This window comes from Lethenteron reissneri, chromosome 21 (assembly GCF_015708825.2).
Source record: "Lethenteron reissneri isolate LAM-NWPU_2019-01 chromosome 21, ASM1570882v1, whole genome shotgun sequence".
NCBI classification, from domain to species: domain Eukaryota; kingdom Metazoa; phylum Chordata; class Hyperoartia; order Petromyzontiformes; family Petromyzontidae; genus Lethenteron; species Lethenteron reissneri.
In genome coordinates, this window is record NC_083799.1 from 8,537,384 (window position 1) to 8,560,855 (window position 23,472).

The window sequence follows — 23,472 nt, forward strand, 5'->3', positions numbered from 1 at the left end:
ACAAGAGCAGCAGGTTTAATTATATTACAGCAACTATTGTCGTACAAGTATTCCATGCCGCATAGGTTAGTATCAAAAATTATTATAGCAAAGTGGCAGTGAAATTCTATTTATGCAGCAAAAGTCTAATACTACAGTTGTGTAAGCACCAGCCAGGGCACCCAAGGACTATCACTTTTCACCCAATTACTAATGGCATATTACATGGTAAATTACTAAAATGATGCACTCCTAACATTCAGCACATGGTATGGCAAAGTCAGCAGATGCAATCATGGTTAACAGCAGAGAACTTGTACAACAAAAAACCGGCAATTAAAAATAAAATATTTGAATTATGCAACACTTAAGGCAAATGCAGTTACAGGCAACACAACTTAACCTCTTCAAACTTGGTGTGACAAGCCAATGCATTAAAATTCTGCAGCCAAGGACACAAAGCGACCCAAAGCTGAAAATGTGGCAAGGTCAGTGGCAGATTACAGGTCCAATGGGCTCACAATGAGAAAGTCTGAGTCTCGGCTCGTGTTGCTGCCACTCTCTTCATCTGGGCTGATGAGCGAGCGGACAGGCCCAGCAGTGTGGTGGTCGTCACCCTGCAGGGTTTGGCCATCTCCCAATGGGTGTTGGCTTTCAGCTATGGGATGCTTCTGCATGCTGTTGCCGTTGCCTCCATCACTTGACAGGGCGGCATGCCCGCCTTCATCACTACATTCGATACCATATGCAATTTCCTGCAGGGTGCTTTTGCGAGCGTGTCGGATTTCCATGAGTGGGTTGTCCATGGGCAGGTTCTGCCGGATCGGGCGAGGGCTTTGAAGGCCGAGTGAAGGATCCTCAGCTGTTCTGTGTGGCACTGAGACCTTGGCCACTTTACTGCCAGGCCCTGCAGCCTGGAACAATGCATGAAAATACATTTAAAGACAAACGTGCTATGACAGGCACACACGAACAGTGCAAATTGAGTGTATTGTCAAAAAGGGTGCTTTTGGTAGCCATATTTGATCAAGGTTTACATATACCTTAAATATATCAATGGTCCTGAAGTCTATATGGTAATTATATACAGCCCTTTGGCAGTCCACTAACGTCAAAACAATATGAAGCAAAAAGGTTAATTATTAGAACATTAAAAACCCATCCAAAATCCATGTATTGGCAACATTGTGATGCATTCTACAGTTAAGATAATCCAATACCCTTGACAACTCTTGTTCGGAGAACATCAGATGCAAAATCAAGAATACTACTGCCCATCTACCTGCAAACGTAGTTACCCAGAACAGACAATGGAACAGAGGCTGAGAACCAAGACTCAGGAAGGACATTACTTGCCTTACCCACCACCAAATCCCATCCAACGAAACCTTAACACCAAACAGTGCAACGGCAGACACAAGGGGGTGTGCAAGTAACCTGGCTGCCATCTGGTTGGTAGTGGTTGTCGGTGATGGAGATTTCCTCATTGTCCCCAGACTCGAGTTGGCTCTGGTTAAACCTGAGAGTCCCCTTCAGGATGTCCTTAATCTGTTCACACAGGTCCAACAACAAACAGCAGGGGTTTATAACAGCAAACTTGTCACAATGAAAACATACATTATGCATGAAAATTCGATTGAATGTATTGCAGTGAATAACTTAATGTGATCAAATCGTCTGCTGGATTAGAGTTTCCTCGTGCAATGGAGGACGTGGGGTTATTGGATCATATTCAACACTATTAGTGCGGGCTGAAGGCAGGAAGGTTTAAAATGGGAGCCTGGAAGTAAAGAAATTGACTTTTCTGCCCTGCTCTCTGCTGCCCACCAGCAAAAGCCCCCACATGAAAATAACATTACGACTGTAATAGTTCCCAGCAGCACTCAACTGCAGAAACTCCGAGATAGGAATAAACCTCGAGGTTTAAGTCACCAAACGAATTGAGAGCAGGAATGTGACAAGATGATAATTGTTACCAGTGAGTGCAGATTTAATGCTTGTGTAGTGACATTGAATCACTATGGCGTTGCGCCAGCTACTGAGAGAAGAGTGTAACTGCGTCTTAGAGCGCCTGTCACCAGAGTACGTATGGCATACGTGACAGTCTAGGTGAACCCAAGAGGGCACGTGACCTGCAGATAAGGGCGGGGGCCAGAAGGGGACCAAAGGGATAGGTGATGTAAGGTCCCAGAACCTTCTGGGAAGATCCCGAAGGGGGCATGGCCAAGGATGGAGCGAGGCCATGTTCAAGAGGATAAAGGGGCAGTCCCGGGAGCGATTTTGGCCGTCTTCTGGAATTAACCTGCCGTGCTACGCTTTTCGGTCTCCACTCGTCACGTTCGACATCGTGGGTCAGGCAGTACTTTCCTGACCTGACCCGTTTATATAGTGACCTTGTTGAGGTCTAGCTCCGTGGTAGTTACCAGATAGTTATCCCTAGTGTTTATGCAGTTTATGTAGTTACCCTGTTGGGGTGTATAATAAACGTGTTGCCTCCAAGTTACAAGTGTCTGCCTCCGTGGGACCCACTACACTTGTATTGCAACTTGCTAGGTGGCTAGCAAAGATGTAACCAGTGGGATGTACGGCAGTTTCTGGCAGATAAAGCATCAACTGGACCTACTGCTGGTGTTACTGTGCGTGCAGCAGCTACATAATTGCTACTTCTTCCGCTTTACTAACAAGTGGTTTGTAAAGTTGCAATCGTTGAGCATTTTATCTGTACTCATTGGTAACATGCACCATCTTGTTACATTCCCACTCATAATTCAGTTTGCCTTTGTGGTCTATGGTGACCGTGTGGAAGGAGGGTGAATACCTACTAGAATCATCCAGGAATGTCTGTCCTTAACGCTCGTGACGTCCCTCCACATCGACCAGCCTCCCCCCCTCATATTCATGAGCAGGTGATGTCCTCCAAATGGACACCCCCCTCCCCTCATTAATAATGAGCGGGTGACATCGCTCAATATCGAGTACCCCCCCCCCCCACTAACAATATAATCATGCACAAGCGACGTCACTCCACATTGAACAGCCCCCCTCATTAATAATCATGAGCAGGTGACGTCCTCGAAATGGTCACTCCACATGGGGGGCCGAGGTGCCTCCTCCCCCCTCTGCGTCCACTTCCAACCCTCACTCAAAAAGGCAGAACCCTCACGTCACGCGATATCCGTAACGCTATTGAGACATCAAAGTAAAAAGGACGTCCTTATGAACAAGGGACTATAACCTTAAAATAAAACAGGTCTGTGTCACCGTGCCCTTATAAATTGCACACGAATTGATGCAATGAATATCACGGTCTGCTTTTCGCTTGCAAGTTTCAGATTTATTGCAATACACCCGTCCTTGGACAGGCAAAAGGCTAGTTAAGCAATAACTAGTGACAAAGTCCAACATGCAGTCAGTCGAATAGGGCTGAAATATGAATCCTTTATTACCTGTTTGATGCCAGCCAGGGACACCAGGATCTCATCTTCTCTCTGCAGATTCTCTTGCAGAATGTCCTCCTGGATTTTGGCTACACCAAGCACATAACAAATGACCAATAATTGTTTTAGCTGCAACTCTGCACACATGCAAACACACACTTGTGCAGATGTCCAAGAAAGAGGCATGAGTGAAAGCTGAAGTGTAAAAAACTGCACTGTGAAACGCAACCCAGGTGCTGGTCCAATTTCTCTGCGCAGTAGTGGCACATGCCCTGCATTTCAATCAGCTTGGCCTGCAGAAGTGATATTTGGCTTTGCAGGTCTTCCTCCTGTTCACACACACACGCATTTGCCAATTCCCACACACAACCTATATTAACGGCCAATGAAGAAAATGCAGAGAACCTTAACCAAAAAAAAAAGGACACGACCATTGGCCATTATCCATCCACTGTTGGATAAAGGCCTCCCAATGCCAAGTCAATCCCACATGGTCCAGTGCTGCTACGATTTATTTCATTGCAGCAAGAACTTATCTCATCTCATTGCTCCACCTCTGGGGTTGTCATTATTCTTTTGACTTCTATTCCATCACCAACTTGTCCACCCGGCCATCATTCTTTCAAGTGATGTGTTTTACCAAAGGCCATTTACTTAATTGTCAACACGTCTCTGTTCCCTGATCTGGGAAATGTTATCTTAAATTACATATCTGAACTCTAGCTCAAAATGATTCAAGCATAAAATAAACTTCACATTTAAATGAAAGCAACCATCACCCTTCCATGGCACACACTACCAAATCACCAGATCATCATTTATTGAAACACGTGGATTGGATGTTTGGGGTCCAATAGTGAGGCAAGAGTACGCACCAGTTCCCTGCGAGTCTTGCTGACGCTGCGAGGCCGAGGAAGTGTGCTACCGCTACCGAACAGCGCCTTCCCCCGGGTTCCGGCCGGCGAGGATGGCAATGGCCTCGGCTCCTCACGGGACAGACTTTCTGTGCTTGGGGACGAGTTGCCCTCACTCCATCCCAGGCCTGCATGCCCCACACAGCTGCATCACAATCATTGTACCAATGCCGCTCCACGGTGCACATCTGAAACTGATGTTTATACATGCTTCTGATTCGTGCCCGTACACCAATGCAGTCTCTTGTTTTATTTATATATTAGCTTTAGATCATTGTGAAGGGTACAGGAACATTAACCACTGTAGACTAAACAAGGTAAAATAACGTATATTTGACAATCGCACTGCCTCTGAGGACTATAAAATGAGTTAAATCAACATTTCCTGAATGCCATAATTTTCATTATGATATACTGTAAATGTGCCTTAGGTTACTGTGCAAACTGGTTATAACTGAACACTCTTTACAGACTCACCATGTTACACTGAGTTTGAAGTGTGTAAAATGTCAAGTTAATTCAGGAAGCAAGTGTGAGGGTTAAATGTTGGCACAAATGGTAAACATCAATCAGTAAAGTAAAAGTGAATTCGACAGCAACGTTGGATCAAATGACCTCCCAAGCAACCCTCTTAAGTGCCGAACGGCGGCAAACGAGACTGAAGAGATCACAGAACGAGCACGCAACATTGGGCACCAGCATCCCAAGCTACAGCCGCATTACACAATCACACTGGGAAAGACAGGGGTTGACAAATAAACACATGCAGGACACAAACGTGGCACGCCAGTTACCTGTGCCACCAGCCATGCTGTCGGCAGGCAAAGGAGCCTTTTCCCCATTGCCTGCCTCTACCTTCCCTGTCAGCACAGAGCACACACAGCTGCAGACGTCATCCATCGGGACCCCAAGCAAGACTTCGAGAGAGGCCATTTTATTGAGAAGGTAAAGACATTCTCCCACGTATAAATAATCCCACGACAGCCCAGATGTAATGTGTAAACATGCACACAATTCAAAGTGGAGTTAAGGGGAAATTATATGTTATGAAACAGCAGAATTGGTTCAGGAACAATGCCTAAGCTGTTTGGTATAATATCAATGTTAAATTGATGGATTGCTCAAGGTATTTTAGTTTTGACCAGTTATAACTTTTCCCTGAGAAGTTAACTTAAAATCGCTGTTACGAAGAAGACAATTGAATTCTACGTATTAACTTGGGTGCATTTTTTCTACTGAACTCACTGCCGTGTTTTTGTTGTTGTGGCGTCCAAGCACCACTTTCGGAAGAATGCAAAACAAGCACGGATATACTGACCCTTACTGAGGTGTGAAGGCACGCTCTCAGATTTTAGTATGCGCTGCTGCTGCTGCTCCTGCTGCTGGTGCACACGCACGGAAGTGTCTGTCATCAGGCGTGCTCTAGGGACAACGCTGGTGGCCTGTCCCGATGCTGGAGGGCCTATGAGTTTGCGTGTCAAGTTGAGCAGTCCCGCAGAGACTTTGTTTATGTTGACGGCTGGCCGTTGCTGTGTCTCCCTGTGCATGTTATTGCAATGCAAGCATCACAGGAATACAAGAAAATCGGGAACATTAACAGGTCAAAGCATCCGATTGCTTCATCAGAATAGGGTAGTTCTAATTTATCTTGAACCCTACTTTCGGCTCTCATTGTTAAGTTCTAAAATCACTTCCTATAGTTTAATCAGTTTTTTTATCTATAAATCACTGTTGTCAGAAATCCAAGATGCTTAATCAGTTCTCCATATATATTTATGAACTAGCCTTTTGCCCATCCAAGGACGGGTGTATTTCAGTAAATATGAAACTTGCAAGCGAAAAGCAGACCGTGACGTGATATTCATTGCATCAATTCGTTTGCAATTTGTAAGGCCGCGGTGACAGACTTATTTCATTTAAAGGTTATAATCCCTTGTTCATCATGACGTCCTTTTTACTTCTATGTCTCAATAGCGTTACGGAGATCGCGTGACGCGAGGGTTCTGCCTTTGTAGTGAGGGTTGTAAGTTGACGCTGCGGAGGGGGGAGGAGGCGCCTCGCCCCCCCATGTGAAGTGACGTCAACCGCTAATTAATGTTAATGGAGAGGGGGCTGTCCATTTGGAAGACGTCACCTCTTCATGATTATTAATGAGGGGAGCATGGTCGACATTGAGCGACGTCACGCGGGGGACACAGACATTCTTGGCTCATTATAGTCGTAAATTTATTTCTGAATACATTTTCACGTAATATATCTTCTAAAGTTTCTGGGAATAGCCTCAGTGATATCCCATCCATTTCATCAGCCGACTCATATTTTTGCTTAATAATTTGTCATGTTCTTCACTCACTTCTATCTTTTATGAAATATAGGTAGTCCCCAACTTACGATGGTCCGACTTACGATATTTCGATCTTACGATGGCGATATGACAAAATTGTAAAATATTGCACATTTTGCGCGGCAGGCAAACGTAGCAGCGTACGAGGTACGATACTGTATGTTGGGACGCTGCCGGGATGTACTGCGCGCATCTCCCACCTTGTGTGGTGATGCCTCACTCTCACCAGCGGTTGACGGAGTTAAGTTGTCTCGGTGTTCAATGCATGTTAAAAGTTTTTTTTATAACAGATAGGATTGTTTCCTGAAAAAACTTTCCATGAAATTGTAGTTCATATAGGTAGGCTAAGAATTTACCTTGCTTTTTACTTTATTGTAATTAATAAATACATACAGTATATAGTTTATACAGTACGGTACTGTAAATTGCTCTGTTCTGCTAAATTATCACCATTCTTTAAGACTCCTGGGTAGGCTCGGCCATTTTCGACTTACGATGGGGTCGTCGTAATGCATCTCTATCGTAAGTCGGGGACTACCTGTAAACATGTATGCTTAAAAATTAAATAATAAAAGCCATCCAGATGATGATTAACAAAGGTATGTGATCTGAGCATACGTATATATTTATAACCAAACGTAAAAGGGAGCCTTACCTGGCAGCATATTCGGTGTGCCGCACGATCGCAGATGCCTTGGGCGTCTCCACAGTGCCCGAGAACTTGTAATTGTTGGGCCTTGGATTGTTCTGTAAAACACGAGATTGCCTTTTTTTTAAACAGCTTCTGTAACAGTTTAATCAGCAAGGATGGCTGCAAACTTCAAAACCAACCTCACTTCATGGAAGAATGAAAATACATGAATGTCAAATGATGGCATAACAGAACAAAGTACGATGGACACCATGGAACCTTTTAAGGACATTCAAAAAAATGACCTCCAATACGTTTATATAAAATTTAAATTGAAGACGGTGAAAAACCCATTATGTTGGATGACGTGCCGGTTGTATAAGTGTAGAACTGTGTAGACCCGGAGTATTTTGTCAACCACTGCCCTTTGCTTCACCGTAAGAAACTGTTCAGGACTAGAGATCATATTTCTATTAATTAATATTGATTTGACAACCACCGATTATTGTAGACGAAAGTGTTAAGTATGTATAAGAATAAACTCTTCTTCTTCCGAGCGTTGTTCCCACTGTGGCGCAGGGTCCGCTTTTTGGCATTGTCTTCTCCATTTGGCTCGGTCCAGGGCATCTTCAGGGGATGCGTTGACCGTCTTCATGTCTTCCTTTATTCGATCCATCCATCGCTTCTTCGGACGTCCGCGTGGACGGCGGCCCTCTGGCTCAATACGCATGGCAGTCTTGGCCACTGATGACTCTTCACTTCGCATCACATGGCCGTACCACCGAAGCCTTGCCTCAAGCATCTTGTCCGCAATGGGGGCCACACCAAGTCGCTTCCGAACGTCTTCGTTCCTGACACGATCCCATCGAGTGTATAAGAATAAACTGCAACAATAAAATGTGTTGCCCCATCTGGTCCGGTGTTATTTAAAGTGTATGAATAAGCACCTTAGGGTCACGAAGGAAAAGTGCTTTTTGCACCAGATGATGGAGATCTCCACTGGGAGGGTAATGCATGAGCAGTCCCAGGCACGTCTGGTAGTTACTCGACAGCACTGGAGCAAGCACATGCATGCAGACGCATGCACACACACAGGTACACACACCAAAGAGAAAAGAAGATCGACATTGGTATCCCACTTAGGCTGTTAATACAGGAATTCATTGAGGATGCCTATTATGGCCAACAGGCCCATTACAGGGTTATTGTACAGGCACATATCAGATTGTCAAGCTTCTGTGGATTAAAGATCCTTCAAACGACTATTGAAATGAATGCGACCTATTGCATATCTTAACATCTGGCAGTTGAACAGCATTGGTTCAAGCAAGCTTGGCTCTCTGATTATGTTAAAACCGGTCCAGAGTCTCCTTGTGTTAAATGAATGCTGCTGGGATAATGCACTCCCAGAGGGTCTTGTAGTAGACATGAAATTATTAAAATATTTATATTTTCACGTGGAGGGACAGATACAAATTAGTCATGACTTATTTTACCCCATGACTGTATGACTTATTTATAGCATCCAGAATGCTCTATTAACCCGGTATCTACCATAGACGGCAATTACAAATCTTCCTTCACATATCCGGAAAAATTGGGATGTCATCCGGTATCTTGCCGCGCAATTATCAAACATCTGTTGAATACGGAAGCTTCAGGACCGCTGCCCAGTGGTGGCGCTCGTGGCAGTCTGTACGTAGAGTACTGTACTTCTGTATACCGTATTTTCCCCGCATACGCATATAACCTGCAGACGCATATACCCCGCAAAAATAGCGTTTTGTGTAAAACAAATTTCAGATAGCCTGCACCTCCATATACCCCGCAGAGTCTTGTTTCGTTTGTAAAAAGTGGTATACCCCGCGGGTTATATGCGGGAAAATACGGTACTGTATTCTAAAAGAGCACCCTCCGCTTCTCTACAATTAACTTAGAATCCTCTACAACTGACTGGTCAGTATTTCTGTAACAGAGTATGTTATTTCTTATATCATAGTTAAAATGTAGGCCATAGTTTCTGTCTTGAAAAGTTTTATGTGCTTGGGAAAATTTGGTCAACCATAAGTACAACTCTCAGATAACCAGCATATTTTATTAACCGGAACCCTCCATTCCCCATGGATGCCGGATAACAGAGCTTTTGTTGTATATGGAAATACAAGTAGTTGAAGCCAAATCAAAGCCAACGACACATCCCTAACAGGCTGCTTAGGGTGAGAGCCTTATGGAGACCACTTAATACGACAAATATAACCAGTGATCCCTGAACACCAGTTGGGAATCCCTTTACTAACAGATACAGATGAGCATGCCTTAAAATGGAACCCAACCTCACGAGGATTCCTTTCAGGAGTGCCAATAACCATCAAAGCCATCAAAATTATCAAGCGATGCAAGTGCATCACAATCCATTGCCAGCTTCTCTGCTATACTCTAGATAGATGAGTGTGCATTTGCGGTGGCAGCCGGTCTCACGTGGGTCACGGATGTTCTGCAGCATGGCGACGAACATGTAGTCGACAAGCGAGAGGTTGGCACTGTCAGCGAAGATGGCGTCCCACAGCGCCAATAAGTCTTGCAGGGGGAACTCGCGTCCAAACAGAAGACGTACCCACCGGCTAAAGCAGGCAGTCGGCATTCACATAGTATTGAGACGGAGGTGTCAACCAGAGGCTCCACAGTAATAAATAACGCTGCAACGCTGTGCAACTTGATAATTGGTTCTTTACCCTTCTATCTGGCAACAAAACTGACACCTTTTTGCAAGGAGTCATGTTTGCATAGACCGCAATACCTGCAGTCATAATACAAACAAAAGAACATAACTCTGATAATGTGCACTGTCCCTGAAGTTGATTGGTCCACACCCGAGACAGCTTTCCTTCGAGCCTAGTCTCATATGGGTTGGACCAGATGACGCCTTTTGGCGAAGGAAAGCTGTCTCGGGTGTGGACCAATCAACTTCAGGGACAGTGCACATTATCAGAGTTATGTTCTTTTGTTTGTATTATGACTGCAGGTATTGCGGTCTATGCAAACATGACTCCTTGCAAAAAGGTGTCAGTTTTGTTGCCAGATAGAAGGGTAAAGAACCAATTATCATATTTTTACTGGCAAATGAGGTCCCCATAGTGCTGTGCAACTTATCCAAAACATTAAGACGGGTCTATCTATGATAAACACTTTACATGTATTATTCCAGTTCTCCGGAGGAGTCCCGACTATTACAGACACAGGCCAATTTAAAATAGCTCTGCCAAGTATGCTACTTGAAGTGAGCAGACTTTAAACTCATTAAGAGCGACAGAAAGTAAATATTTTGATGGCAATAAAATTGCATAAAACTACAACAAAGGCACGCACATGCCGTAGATTTGCGGTGCGATCTCCAGGCGCAACAGGTGCATGTAGAGCTCTGTGTCGTGCTGCTTGAGCACTTGGTCGTTGATACGGTTAAGCTTGGTGATGATGGCAATGGAGGGGCTGTTGTCTTGCGGCCGCGCAAACGGGACGGCGTTCACAGTTGGGTCACGACCCTGTAAGCACAGGGGGACACATTCATGCACCACACATCTATTCACAATGTACTTTTCCACCTGTCTAGTGGAAAACACGGTGCTAGACTTGACATTGTAGAAGATATCACATACATTTCAAACTAAAAACCCTCTGGCGAGGTTCGTGGGGTCGTCATCTTACCATGTATTTCTTTCGCTCGGAGTTGGAAAACCAGGGTTCTGCAGTCTCCATTAGTTGTGAGAACAAGGCACTGAAGGAACAAAATAAAAATAAAAAATCTTAGTCTTGGCAGTGCTGCAAAATTTGGATATCATGACATTGTTTTTTTAAAATTATAAACAGTTAAATTAAGCACTCACTAAGCATCATGCTCCAAGTACTCCGGGTTCAAGATGGTTCTCATCTCGTTGCTGCAGAGAGAATTGTGTGGTTAGGAACCGTATTCCTTAAATTTAACATAAAAAAATACATCACTATCAAAATTTACTCTCGATACAACTGCACATCACAAATAATTGCGTCTCTGATAAGTAGCCATGATTGATAGTAATATAACACGTATCATAATTTAAAAAAAACCGGTGCAAGAAGGTAAATAAATTCACCAAGCGCTATCCAATGCCTCAACTGCACACACAAGGATTGTTTTTCGCGGCTCAGCACTACAGTAACTCACGTGGCCTGGGAGAGCTCGGTGGCGTGCAGGAAAGCCTGGTAGTCGCAGTGCAGTACAAACACTATGGGTGCCAGCAGCTCATGCATGCCCTGTGCACAGACAACACCACTTCACTGCATTGACCATTCACAGCAACGTTTCACATTTGGGAATGGAGTATATCACACCCTAACAGGTGTAAACTATAAATAAGTACACTAAAAGCTTAATTGACCATAGTTGTAAATCTCATTGCAAAGACAGGGTTTACATTGATAAAAACGTATCGCCCCACATGCACATTATCTTTACAGTAACAAAGAAATCAAGCCATACAACACCTACAAAAAGATTTGGATTACATGCCAGTCTTGATGTCAGCTCCACACAGGTTTGGCCAGAGAAGTCCCCTTTTTGGGCAGCTATGGGGCAGGACTGGCATACCTGTAAGCATGACACGTTTTTCTAATAATCTGGCATCATATGTTGCTGTCAAAGAAGTTTTTAAGTGTGTAAAATGTTATGAGTGGCTATGGCACACCTGTCTGTACAGCAGATGCTCGTTCTCACGGGCAAAACAGAAGAGAATGTCTGTAAGAAGTTCCTGCACCCGCTCCTCTTGGAAGTACTGGATCTCGGGAAACCTGCAAGTTGCATGAATCACATTGCCTTCATATATGTGGACTGCAAAATGTTAAGCAAATGGTGCGCATGTGCCAGCAAATGCAAACACATTTTTTAGATGGAGGCAGATAGGTAAGAATAATAATGCCAACCAGACTCACGTGCGAGTTACATCTTGCTCAATAACTGCACGCAGTTCCTTGTCCTGGAAAAACCGGTTCCAGGGACTCTGCAAGAAGCATTATATAGCAGACGAGTTAGTGGCTGTTTTCACGTTTATAGCTGGGTGCAACAAAAATGTATTACTCCGGGTAGAGGCTTTGTATTGCATAAAACATGAAAGCTTCATGTGGCTGTGGGTGATTAACTAAGGGGAGCGGTGCCGCAATGCAGAGTACAATATGCTCTTAAGTTGTTGACCCGAGTTTGATTGTTGGTCATGGCAAACAACAGTAGTGAGTGGTATCTGAATCACTCCATGTCACTACCGTTTCACCAAACCATACTGAACAGCGTGGTAAAGTATGGTCTAACAATTCCCATGACCGATAGCAGTGGATTTCATCGGGCTGAAAATTATACGTGTTAATTTAATTCCATACATACTTAAGTTATGCATGATGAAGAGGGGAAGGGTGATAGAAACAATAACATTACTAAATGCACTTTAACTTTTAACCAGCAGAGGAAATTATCAGTAGTGCCTAATAGATGGTTGTAAATTGGTCTTTGAATACCTCTTCTGCTTGTGATAGAGGGTTGTTGATGTTCAAGTCTTTCTCTCCTGCCTCCTTCCTGGGGTTTGTGATGTGCTGAACACACGCAGACAATGGCAGCAGTATGTAGAAAATCAATATGGATCAATACAATGAGATGTATTCAGTCCAATAATGCACAGCTATTATCTGAAATGTATATGGGCATTCCGTTGTGGTTTGTTTAGTCTATGTGTGTGGAACACCAATGACTGACTAAAAAAACTCCACTCTGAAATCAAGTCACATGCATTCAATTGATTATACACTGGTCACACTTTTTCTGGCATAAGGTATTCCAACGGTTTTAATGTAATTTTGGGGTGCTGATTCCAAATCTGGCATCAGTTTTTGTCTATCCCATCAGGTTTTTGAGATATAAAATATTGCATTTGCAATCAAAACTGCAGAAGAAAAATATTAAATAAATGTGGATATCTACATAAAATGATATTATAAACACACTATCCTAAAAATAAAGCACCATATTTTAACACTAAAGCAGTCACTGACTCGCAATAACTTGCAATCATAAGTGACAGAGTTAATTTCGGGTAAAATCAATGAAAATGGGGTATGCCGATAGCATAAAAATGATGTGATATAGTAAATCTGAGATCAGATTTGGAATCAGCACCCTCAAATTAGTCTAAAACAGCTGCAAAAGTCCAGGCCAGAATTTTTTTTTGTTGACCAGTGTTATGGAACAAGTACAGCTAAGGTATCAGTACAATGCTGTGCAGGGAACCATGAATTCCCACCATGAGCTTGATTTGGTCGTACTGCTGCCTCAGTTCCTCAGTTATCTTCACCCACAACTCTCTGTCATCCGGCAAGCACTTCAGGTACATCTGCAGAAAGACAAACCCGTTGCACAACGAGATTCGGAAACCAGTTGCCTCATGCCATCAAAAACGAATGCACACTAAGAATGCAGCAGTGTCTCAAAGTGCTTAACAAAACGCACGGTAATAACAATGCAACAGGGCCGTGGTGCGGAAAATGGAAAATAACCAAAAACATAATAAAGAAAATTATTTAACTGGGATGGAGCAAAGCTATGTGTGGTGTGCATGCGCATGCTTGCTTGGTGTGTGCTCGTACCTTCCAGCACACGCTACGGAATCGGCTGCTTCTCAGCTGGCCCTTCATGCCACGCTGCCGCACTCGAGAAACATGCTCCTGATCGTCAAACATCCTCACCCACTCCTGCCTACCAGTGCCAGCAGAGCATGACAGCAAACAGGCATGTCAAGATCACTCAAACAGACTTAGCACATCATCCACCAGTACACCTTGCAAGGTTACCATGTATCACACAGCACAACAGTATAAATCATGACCATCTCAAGTTAAAAATGATATCAAAGCATAAACACTTGGATGCGGTATGTAACCAAAAAGGTAGATTTTTTTATGCACCTGTATGAATCGGCAGTGTTGTTCTCAACATCAGATTCCAGGCACGGTCCACCCACTTCTTCTCCTGATGATGATACACATTCAAAACATTCAACTAATTCCAGCCATAGCTCAGTCGTAAGCCATTGTATCAAATATATATAAGAGTACCTTATGTTTAAAATGAGAAGTAAAAAGTCATTCAGGCGTAAAGTTTTAACGTTGAATGTTAAATATTCAAATAACACAGTAAGTGCACACAGTTTTCTTCACTTTTAGTCCGACACCTACCTCTCTCGGATTGCAGGGGGTGCCAGGACTGTCCACTGCTCCACTCGCCATGTCCAGGTTGCGTATGCCTGGCCTCGCAAGAGGAACCTCCATTGTCCCTGCTCTGCATTTCTGCAACTGCACACAGCTGATGGTGTTGAGATTTTAAGAGGCAGTTATTGCTGTAGTGTTAAGCACAGCCAGGCAGCATGGCAAACAACTGCGTAGCTCGAGTTTTACAAACCAACATGACCAGCACAATTCGTTGCCTGTGACCCCATGATTGAGCCCTCTTTATGTTTACAAAAAAAATCAACATTCTTAGATTAAGCTATATTTAAAGGTAAGCCATTGGTCACAGAAACAACGTGTGCACTGTCTTTCATTACAATTATTGTATAATATGATTGTCCATATAAAAGCAATGTATTGAAAGTGAAAACAGAATTATAATGTATAAGCATAAGAAGTTGTAAAGGAAAAACATTTCAACAATGAAACGTATCTTTAACACAATTTTGTTATATCCCAAACAGTGCATATTTTGAAGAAAACTTATGTAAATTCTTTAAATAGCACGCTTATCGCTAAAGGCATTATTTTAAATCCTTAAATATTGCCAATAAATAGCATGTATTCGAATATATGTACTCATAGATGAAGGGTAGAATGGGTTTGCACTGGAGTATGAAATTAAGCCTCACTAAAAGCTATGGAGCATTGTCCCAAGAGTCAAGATCACTCACTTCTGTAGTTTAAGAACATCATAAATCAATGCTGGGGTAGCAAGTTATACAATCACACTTCAGCTTAAATAGGCACTGTACAAGTTGTTTCATTATTTCAGCAGGAACATAGTGCAACTGTGCTGTGATAAAATTACTTTGCATGAATAATACATTACTGAAATCGTAATCTCTGATATACATGGTCTTCCTTGTGGATGTATTTACAATAAACTGCATTAAGGTTGGAGTGTAATCGCAGCGCAATGGCAGGTGCATTGCACTATGAACTAAGTAATCGGAATTTGATTTTTAGCCATGCATAGCGTCAGTGGCAAGTGATAATGAAACCGGCCCTGGGTCCCAAAGCACTTCACCGCAACCTCCACTGGCCAGCGTGCCATGCAAGGTGAAACATCATTCGTGGGCCAACACGGTGTTCAAAGGCCTTCATTTAATAGTGGAATGACAAAGGGCTGAAACTTGTTATTACAGTATTTCTTTTTGTACTCTTTACTGTCGATATTACACCTCCGATTAGCACGGTTGGCTATGTACGTTGCGAAATAATTTCAACATACATGTAGTATTTAAATCCAGGTGCTATTGAATCACATTTACTTAACAGAGGAAGCACTTTAATTCAGTGCATGCCAGGTGGAAGATGACTTGGTGGATTTGTTGTGAATTTCGGACACCATAAAAACATGTTTACTAGTTTACACCACTCCTTGGAAAATATTAAAAATATATTTTCCCAATGCAAACGGACAATGATATACGGTAAAACAAAATTAAGTATTCTCTATACTGTATTATGCAGTCAGCACGTATCTTTAAATCACTTAGTTGTGTTGCTATTAACATAAACTCGTTTTGCGGATCAATAAAGTGTTCATACACTTTACATTTTTACGCCTCACATGCCCAAGGGCTTATGATCTACTTGGAGTTGATGAATTGTGGAAAATATCATCTCGGTGCAAACAATGCGAGCTCAGATTTTTTAAAATAGACTTTTACCCCAATTTAACGCAATTCGTGCTGCTGGCGTCATGTCAGCAGACGAATGCATCGCGTCTCTGCTCAACCGGTGTCGCTCATCAAAGTTGGCACGCGTGGCTGAGCCCGCGGTGCTATCACGTGTGAGGGCCAGTCCCTTCAAAAGGATAACCACTGTTGACTCCTACAAAGAGATACTCCTACTACATCTACCCCAGAGGGAGAGGGTGAGTTTAATTAACACCTAAACGGGATATGAACTCGCAAACTTAGGCCTGCAAGATGGAACTACATGATCGCAGTTGCATCCAACGGATCTATTTTAATTACAATTGCATACATATGGGGGTGGCATCAATCCAAGAGTTAACAAAACGACGTGTATACATGGCAACTTGACAAGGCAATACACGGAACGGCCTGGCCAAGCCACGGAAAACACTGCGCAATACAGAGGGTAGAACTGAAACCGGCAGACCATTTGCCGTAACCAAAAATGCAATTTCGGGTCTTTAAACTGGCGTTGACATCGGAGGGCAGCTTTAATCCTGTTCAATGTAAACGATTAATGTAATTAGTCGTTTACATTTTTATTTAAAACTTTAGTGACTGCAGGAATTCATATTCTTTGGTTCTTTCGGTATTTTTTTTATGATTTTCTATCCACGTGACTTTACCGAAAGAACCAAAGACTATAATTAGTCGTCCTTAACAATCTTCCAAAACCGAAGCCCTAAATAGCTTCTCGATTCTGAGAATTTGCGGGCTCTCCAATACGAATTGGAAGCCTTGTTAGCTTTAAAAGTTATCTTCCCTCCTAAAGAAACTTCAAACTCTCGTATCGTGCAGTCACTTACACGGCGCGCTTCTACAAGAGGCTCTACGTCTGGGGTTGCGTCTATATCATCATGACCACTTAATGTTTCTATGTTGGGGGCAGTCTAACCATAGATTACCGACTGCCTTTCCATTAAGCTGTATCTCCGTTCATTTTAAGGAACGGTACCGATGCAATGCGGTGAAGCATCCCATTGCTGCAGCGGCAACAACAAACGCAAAGCAGCTGGTGGCAGGGAGGGGGGGGGGGGCAGCGGCCACCCTTGTTCCGCGAACGGAGGCGCCCCCTCGCCGGCGGAACTTCCAGGTAAGCCAGGGGGGCCCGACATGAGGCCTACCTCGCCGAGCCGCTCTTCCGATGTCTCTCACTCGCGGCGACCGGTTACGCCGTTTTCCCGAGGCCGGGCGGATCAGTGCAGGGGAGAGTAAGTGACGCAAAGAGGGCGAGGGGCCGGTGGGGCCGGTGGGGCCGGCGAGGCTGGTGGGTTCGACGGTGTCGGCGCGAACAGGACGACCAACCCCGCTCTAAATCGTCTCCATCGCCGCTTTATAATTCCCAGAGCGGATAGACGCGCGTGCCGCGTCCTATTGGCTGGGAGTTTAACCGCGTGACGTTTTACAACGACGCGGAGAGCCAATCAAGAGCGGCCGCGCGCGTTTCTAACCCTCATTTAAATGAGATGGGGGCGTGGCGCTGCGCATCAGCTGTGCGGGGTGTGGGGGGGGTGTATGGGGGGGGTGTGGGGGGGGTAGGGGGGGCGGTGTGGGGGTGTAGGGGGGGTGTATGGGGGGGGTGTATGGGGGGGGTATGGGGGGGTGTATGGGGGGGGTGTATGGGGGGGGTGTATGGGGGGGTGTGTATGGGGGGGTGTATGGGGGGGGGGGTGTATGGGGGGGGTGTATGGGGGGGGTGTATGGGGGGGGGGGTCTTTGTCTTTGGTGTTGGGGGCGTGGTGGTGGGGGGGGTGTTTGGGTGACGGGTCACGTGCGCTGCCGGTCACGTGCGCGGAAACCGGGTCACGTGCGCGCGATTTCCGTGCAGTCGGTGGCGCGTGGGGGGCCGTAGGCGACCAAAGGTGACCGACGCAGCCCCCCCCCCCGACTCAGCCTCAGGTGGTGGGGGGCCCCTTCGTCACTAAGAGGGAGGAGGGTGCTATAACAAGAGCCCCCCCCCCTTGATCAAGAAGGTCTTTGTCCTCACTCTTCCACGCTGCTCAGACGTCTCAGACGGAAGTGGGTACGGGGGTGCCCGCACACTTTGGGTCGCTGCCGATCGACTTATCCCGTGATGTTGACGCAGCTATTAGTATTATTATTATTGCGTTGTTTTTAAATCACTGTTGCTGAGCAGCACACAAACAAAAAGATCGTCGGAAACGTCAAGGGGACAGCAACAGACGGCACAGTGAACGTGTTAATGTGACACGTTTTTGGGAAAAGAGACGATGGGAGGGAATTCTAAAAGTGGAAATAGAAGCGGGATAAAGTGTGTTGGGAGTTGAACTCTGTGTGTGAGTCGAAACTGTGTCTCGTAGACGCAAGTCCTCCTCCACATGGTTGGTGGAGGAATCAACCAGGTACATTCACGGAAACGATAACCACGGCAGTAGCTAAATTTAGATTTAAAGCTTTCGTGACTGCAGGGATTCATATTCTTGGTTCTTTCGGTAAAGTCACGTAGAAGGGAAATAATAAAATAATATAAATATTAAACAATACAAATTCTCACGACGTTTCGACTGCAACACAAGCAATCATCAGGTGTGAAATCCACGGCAAGAATTTTTTTTTCAAATTTTCTTCTGTAGATTTCACACCTGATGATGATTGCTTGTGTTGCAGTAGAAAAGTCGTGAGAATTTTAATTGTTTTATATTCATATTTTATTATTTCCCTTCTACGTGACTTTACCAAAAGAACCAAGAACACGACAGTAGCGTTAAGAGAGTGAAAAGTGTGCGCGACTGACTGCCGGTGGATCAGTCACCCTGCCTGCTCTACTCAGAATGCCTGCACGTGTAGTTGGCTCGGAACTGGGTGCTCCATCTCGGATATGACAGCAGGATTCCAACTTAAGTGAATGTGTGCTTTGTAAAGTAGTAATAATTATTTCACAGGCTTTGGCACGGAAAATAAAAGATGAGTTGATGCCTGCTTGACCAGATTACTCATACTACCTGTATAGCCATTCCATGACCGGTGAGATATGATTGTTGTGCCAAACTAGCAGATTAATAGGTTTACCATGACTCAGAATATTGTTACATTTTCAGCCTTACGTGATACAGTTATTAATTACTTTTTTTACGTTGAATGGGAGCAGGTTATTGTCACCCCAATCATTTTTTCCAGGCAGTGATGATTGACAGTTAAGTATCTGCGCGTTGAGCAGCTAAATGTGCATCACTTTAAGCGTGTGATATAAATAAGTATGATTTGTACTGTTAACTGCGAAGGAGCGGATCATTTTGTGAGTGGAAAATAAGTCATAAATACAAATAATGTGGAAGGCAGAGCGGCATTGTGGAATATTAGGTTGACTGTGGCAGGAGGATAAAAAAAACCTGAACGATTGTTTCCATGATTTATTGCAGTCGGGCACGATATAAATACAATGTGAATCCAGTTAGTGAGTTCGATATCGCGTGTCCACAAAAACGGTACACCAAACAGAGAACACTTATCTTTGCTTTAGGTACCACACACCCAGCACATTCAGGTCCAACATGATTTGACTCGGATCGGTTTGTTGTCTACACAATTCCTGACCAGAGAAAAAAGAACACATGGAAGAAATGGGGGATGAGTTTTGGTGGTCGATGCGCAAGCTTGAGGACCTGGTGGAGTTGTACAAAAGCAGCCCTTGCCTCTACGACACGATGCTGCCGGACTACAACAACAAATGGAAACGACAACAAGCTCTGGAGTTCATGGCACAATCACTTGGAACTAATAGTAAGGCTGCGTGTATAGTCATAATATATATTTTATTAAATGTTATTTAACTGCTGGATGAAAGTCATTCGGCTTAACCGCACTAGTCAGCACAGGTTGGTGAATAGACGACCCAGGGGCCTGAGTACAGAAAAAGTGTGAATCCGCCAGGCATTGATTGTTGGATGTTCCAAATGCACTGGTTTATAGTAATGTTTACCAACAAAGTCAGGTAAAATCATTGACTTGCGAGCTTGGGCAGCACATCGCTAGAAGCATGGTGGCTTGTGCTTCAGGCTTAACGTTGGAAAGGGAACACGACCGAAAGTACCCCTACTGTGGAAATAAAACGGTGAAATCAGCCAATGCAGATGTGCTAAATAGATTATATTTCAGAACCATGGTTTGGTGAGGCTTTCATTCAGCAGTGGATCGATCGTGGCGAATTATTATTAAAGTTGATCAGCGTATAAATCATCCTTTTGTTTTTTTTTACAGAAATTGAGGTCGCCAGAAAAATCAGAAATCTGCGCACAGTCTATTCAAGAAAGAAAAAAGAGGGCAAAAGCAGACAAAGTGTAGATGGCGGGGGTGATGCTTCAAGGCAGACTTGGTGGCTGTTGCCACATCTGGAATTCTTGGATAACTTTGTTGGCTGTAAGAAGACCATCTCTAATATGAAGGTACGCACTTTAATCCCGCATGGTGACCACTTATTTTTTACCAGGTGACTTAAATGATCTCCGGATTAAAAAAACTTGCAAAATATATATCCTTTGGTTCTTTGGGTAAAGTCACGTAGGTATAAAATAAAATAAATCACGACGTTTCGATTGCAACACAAGCAATCGTCATCAGGTGGGAAAACTACAGCAAGAAAACTAATTCTGCTGTAAAAACAATTTATTGCTGTGGTTTTCCCACCTGATGATGATTGCTTGTATTCCAATCGAAACGTCGTGATTTATTTCATTTTATACCTACGTGATTTTACCAAAAGAACCAAAGAGTATGGATTCCTGCAGTCACGAAAGCTTCAAATCTAGATTGCATCTATATCATGTTCTCTGCTGCAAGAGAACACATTTTCATCTTAATCGGTTTAAGCCTGCCAACCTGTAGATTTCATTACCTCTTGTTTTCTAGCTTGATGTCAGTTATAATGTCATTGTTTGAGCCCTTGACATTTATGTATACATGCCCTTGCCGAGGCTCAGTGCAGTGCACGAGCCAATACAATCCACGGTTTTTGCAGGAACAAGAGCGATCGGATTGGTGTAGACAGGGGTTTGTAGTAATTTCCAAAATCAGTTTTAACTCTTGGTTGTGCAATTATGGAGTTGACAGTTCAAAATATACGTATGCTTTGTCAATCCCGGACCCCCATAAGGTTTCAACGGGTATTTGTGCATAAAAGGGGTAATTGACCACAACCAAACATGGCATTGCCTGGCAGCATCTTTGGTTTAGGGTAGGGAACTTTTCATTATGGAGAGCTAAATATAAATTTCTCATACATGTTGTTGGGTTATGCATTATTTAACAAAAAATACTAGTTGAAAGACAGGTATAGTATTTGACTTAGAAAATTACAAAGAGTGTTTGCAAGCACACAGTGCAGTTAAGACGCTTGTAGTGGTGGATAGTTTGCTGTGCATTTTGAAATGGTAAGTTTCATTTGTATGTATGTATGTTTAACTTATTTCTCAGTGTACGCTGATCGAGCCTTATAAGATGAAGTCGTAGGTTCCTCATTTCTGGTGTAGGGAGGTTAAAAGTTCCGGAGAGACTGCACATACGGAAACTCTTCCGTCATATGCGGACATTGAACCCTATATCTTTGCAGGTGAAATTTAGTCTTTCAACAAGTATGAGGCATTGCAAAAATTTACTGCACATCAACTAAAGCCATTTCATGGCATACGAATATAGATATACGTGTAACTTGTTATCCATCCAACCATACACAGTAGATTAGACCATTGCCTGTGGGAGGATGAATAAGCAAACATATCCATCCAGGGCACCATTCGTTGGTTTGAAATTCCAGCATGATGTGACAGTTGTAAATGTGTAGCTACTTCTCCAGTGTGCTAGCCATCACAGAATTATGAAAAAATATACTTAGTTTAATACTTTAATGGATTACATGTTTATGTACAGATGGAATATGTCGACAACGAGAGCAGTCAAGATGTGGAACAGAGGTCTGATCAAGATGAAGCTGATCTACCAACCAAAACTAGAAACACCACAGAGATTCCAAACAGCCCAACTTCAACCCCTGAATTTACATTTCATAGGCCACAAGGCCCAAAGCAAAGGCCCAAAGTTAAAGAGAACAAACTTGGAGAAACAGACAGTCAGATAATGGAATTGGCCATTAAAAGTATGGATACATACTTCGCAAGGCCATTTAAGGAGGATGAATTTGATGTGTTTGGCCAATTTATTGCCAATGAGCTACGTTCCCTTCCATTAATTGAAAGTCGGCGTTTAAAATATAACATTCTTGCTGCTGTTCAGGAGGCACACTCGCCACATCAATGTTCGTACACATCACACACAGAGCACATTGCCACCACAGCAGTCCCCATACATTCCATGCAGAGTGCACCACCAACACAACCCCAACAAAAGTCCCCAAGACAACTTCCGTGAACCAGTTACCATCCTACTGTTCCTCAAAGTATACACGTTTAATGGTTGTTACCCATTATGCATTATTTTGCGTTCATTCTATTTTAAATGTATGAAAATACTGTTTAGTTGCTGTGCTTAATTTTTTTTGCATCATCACCCGTGTCATGCTGGGTGTGGCTTGTAGGGGATTTCCCACCTTCAGGAGGCAGGCAGCATGTCAGAGCAGCCATTTTTTACTGGCCTAATGAACCACAATAAAGGTGATTTCACACACACGCCATATATAAATATCGTCTATATATATAGAACACAATAATCTTCGGTTCTTTAGGTCAAGTCACGTAGATAGGAAAAATAAAAACATGACGTTTCGGTCGCAACACAAGCGTCCGTCATCAGGTGAGAAAGAATGATCTGCTATTGTGGCTTTATATAAGCACGGGAGAGGGGGGGTAGAGTCGCGGCTGCAAGAGTTCACGGGAGAGGGGGGAGGGTTTGTGGCGTGCAGGGACGGGTGGGGGCTGGAGAAATTGGCTTGTCAATGAGCTTGAATTAGTAAACGAAACCGGCACTGGTGGGCGAGTCAAAATCACAGCAGTTAAAACTTGACTTGGTGTATCACGTCCTTCCAATGATTGCTCAATCTAAATCCATCTTCTCAATTAAAGTTTTGTCTCTGTATATCTGGATTGCTTGGCTTCCTGGATGTTTTGATCGAGAAGAGAGACCTGATGGCTCGTTGGGACTGTCTATAGGAAAGCCACCCACACGGATTCCTATCTAAAGCCCGACTCCCACC

At 43.7% G+C, this 23,472-nt stretch overlaps 2 protein-coding genes across 9 annotated transcripts; one reads left to right on the forward strand and one right to left on the reverse strand.

Moving 5' to 3' along the window:
- Positions 1-28: 28 nt before the first annotated feature.
- TBC1D5 (TBC1 domain family member 5) lies at positions 29-17,633 on the reverse strand. 5 transcript variants are annotated; one of them, XM_061555703.1, is made up of 22 exons: positions 17,435-17,633; positions 14,554-14,670; positions 14,284-14,347; positions 13,966-14,074; positions 13,623-13,712; positions 12,844-12,918; positions 12,268-12,335; positions 12,024-12,126; positions 11,504-11,592; positions 11,187-11,237; positions 11,008-11,077; positions 10,672-10,844; positions 9,784-9,926; positions 8,253-8,359; positions 7,330-7,421; positions 5,649-5,869; positions 5,125-5,190; positions 4,292-4,458; positions 3,646-3,745; positions 3,426-3,505; positions 1,417-1,527; positions 29-893 (listed from the first exon to the last, which is right to left on the reverse strand). In XM_061555703.1, the coding sequence occupies exons 2-22, from the start codon at positions 14,660-14,662 to the stop codon at positions 480-482; spliced, it is 2,502 nt and encodes an 833-aa protein (XP_061411687.1). In that variant the 5' UTR covers positions 14,663-14,670; positions 17,435-17,633; the 3' UTR covers positions 29-479. The 5 variants fall into 5 exon arrangements, with proteins under 5 accessions (XP_061411687.1, XP_061411688.1, XP_061411686.1 ...); XM_061555704.1 differs by having other exon boundaries at positions 5,655-5,869; positions 14,554-14,680; XM_061555702.1 differs by having other exon boundaries at positions 14,554-14,680.
- A 461-nt stretch (positions 17,634-18,094) lies between these two features.
- Positions 18,095-23,153, forward strand: LOC133345172 (uncharacterized). 4 transcript variants are annotated; one of them, XM_061555709.1, is made up of 4 exons: positions 18,095-18,172; positions 19,869-20,051; positions 20,529-20,713; positions 22,194-23,153. In XM_061555709.1, exons 2-4 carry the CDS (start codon positions 19,883-19,885, stop codon positions 22,689-22,691), a joined length of 852 nt encoding a protein of 283 aa, XP_061411693.1. In that variant the 5' UTR covers positions 18,095-18,172; positions 19,869-19,882; the 3' UTR covers positions 22,692-23,153. The 4 variants fall into 4 exon arrangements, with proteins under 4 accessions (XP_061411693.1, XP_061411692.1, XP_061411697.1 ...); XM_061555708.1 differs by lacking the exon at positions 18,095-18,172 and adding an exon at positions 18,179-18,329 and having other exon boundaries at positions 22,194-23,152; XM_061555713.1 differs by lacking the exon at positions 18,095-18,172 and adding an exon at positions 18,191-18,333.
- The last annotated feature ends 319 nt before the right edge of the window (positions 23,154-23,472 follow it).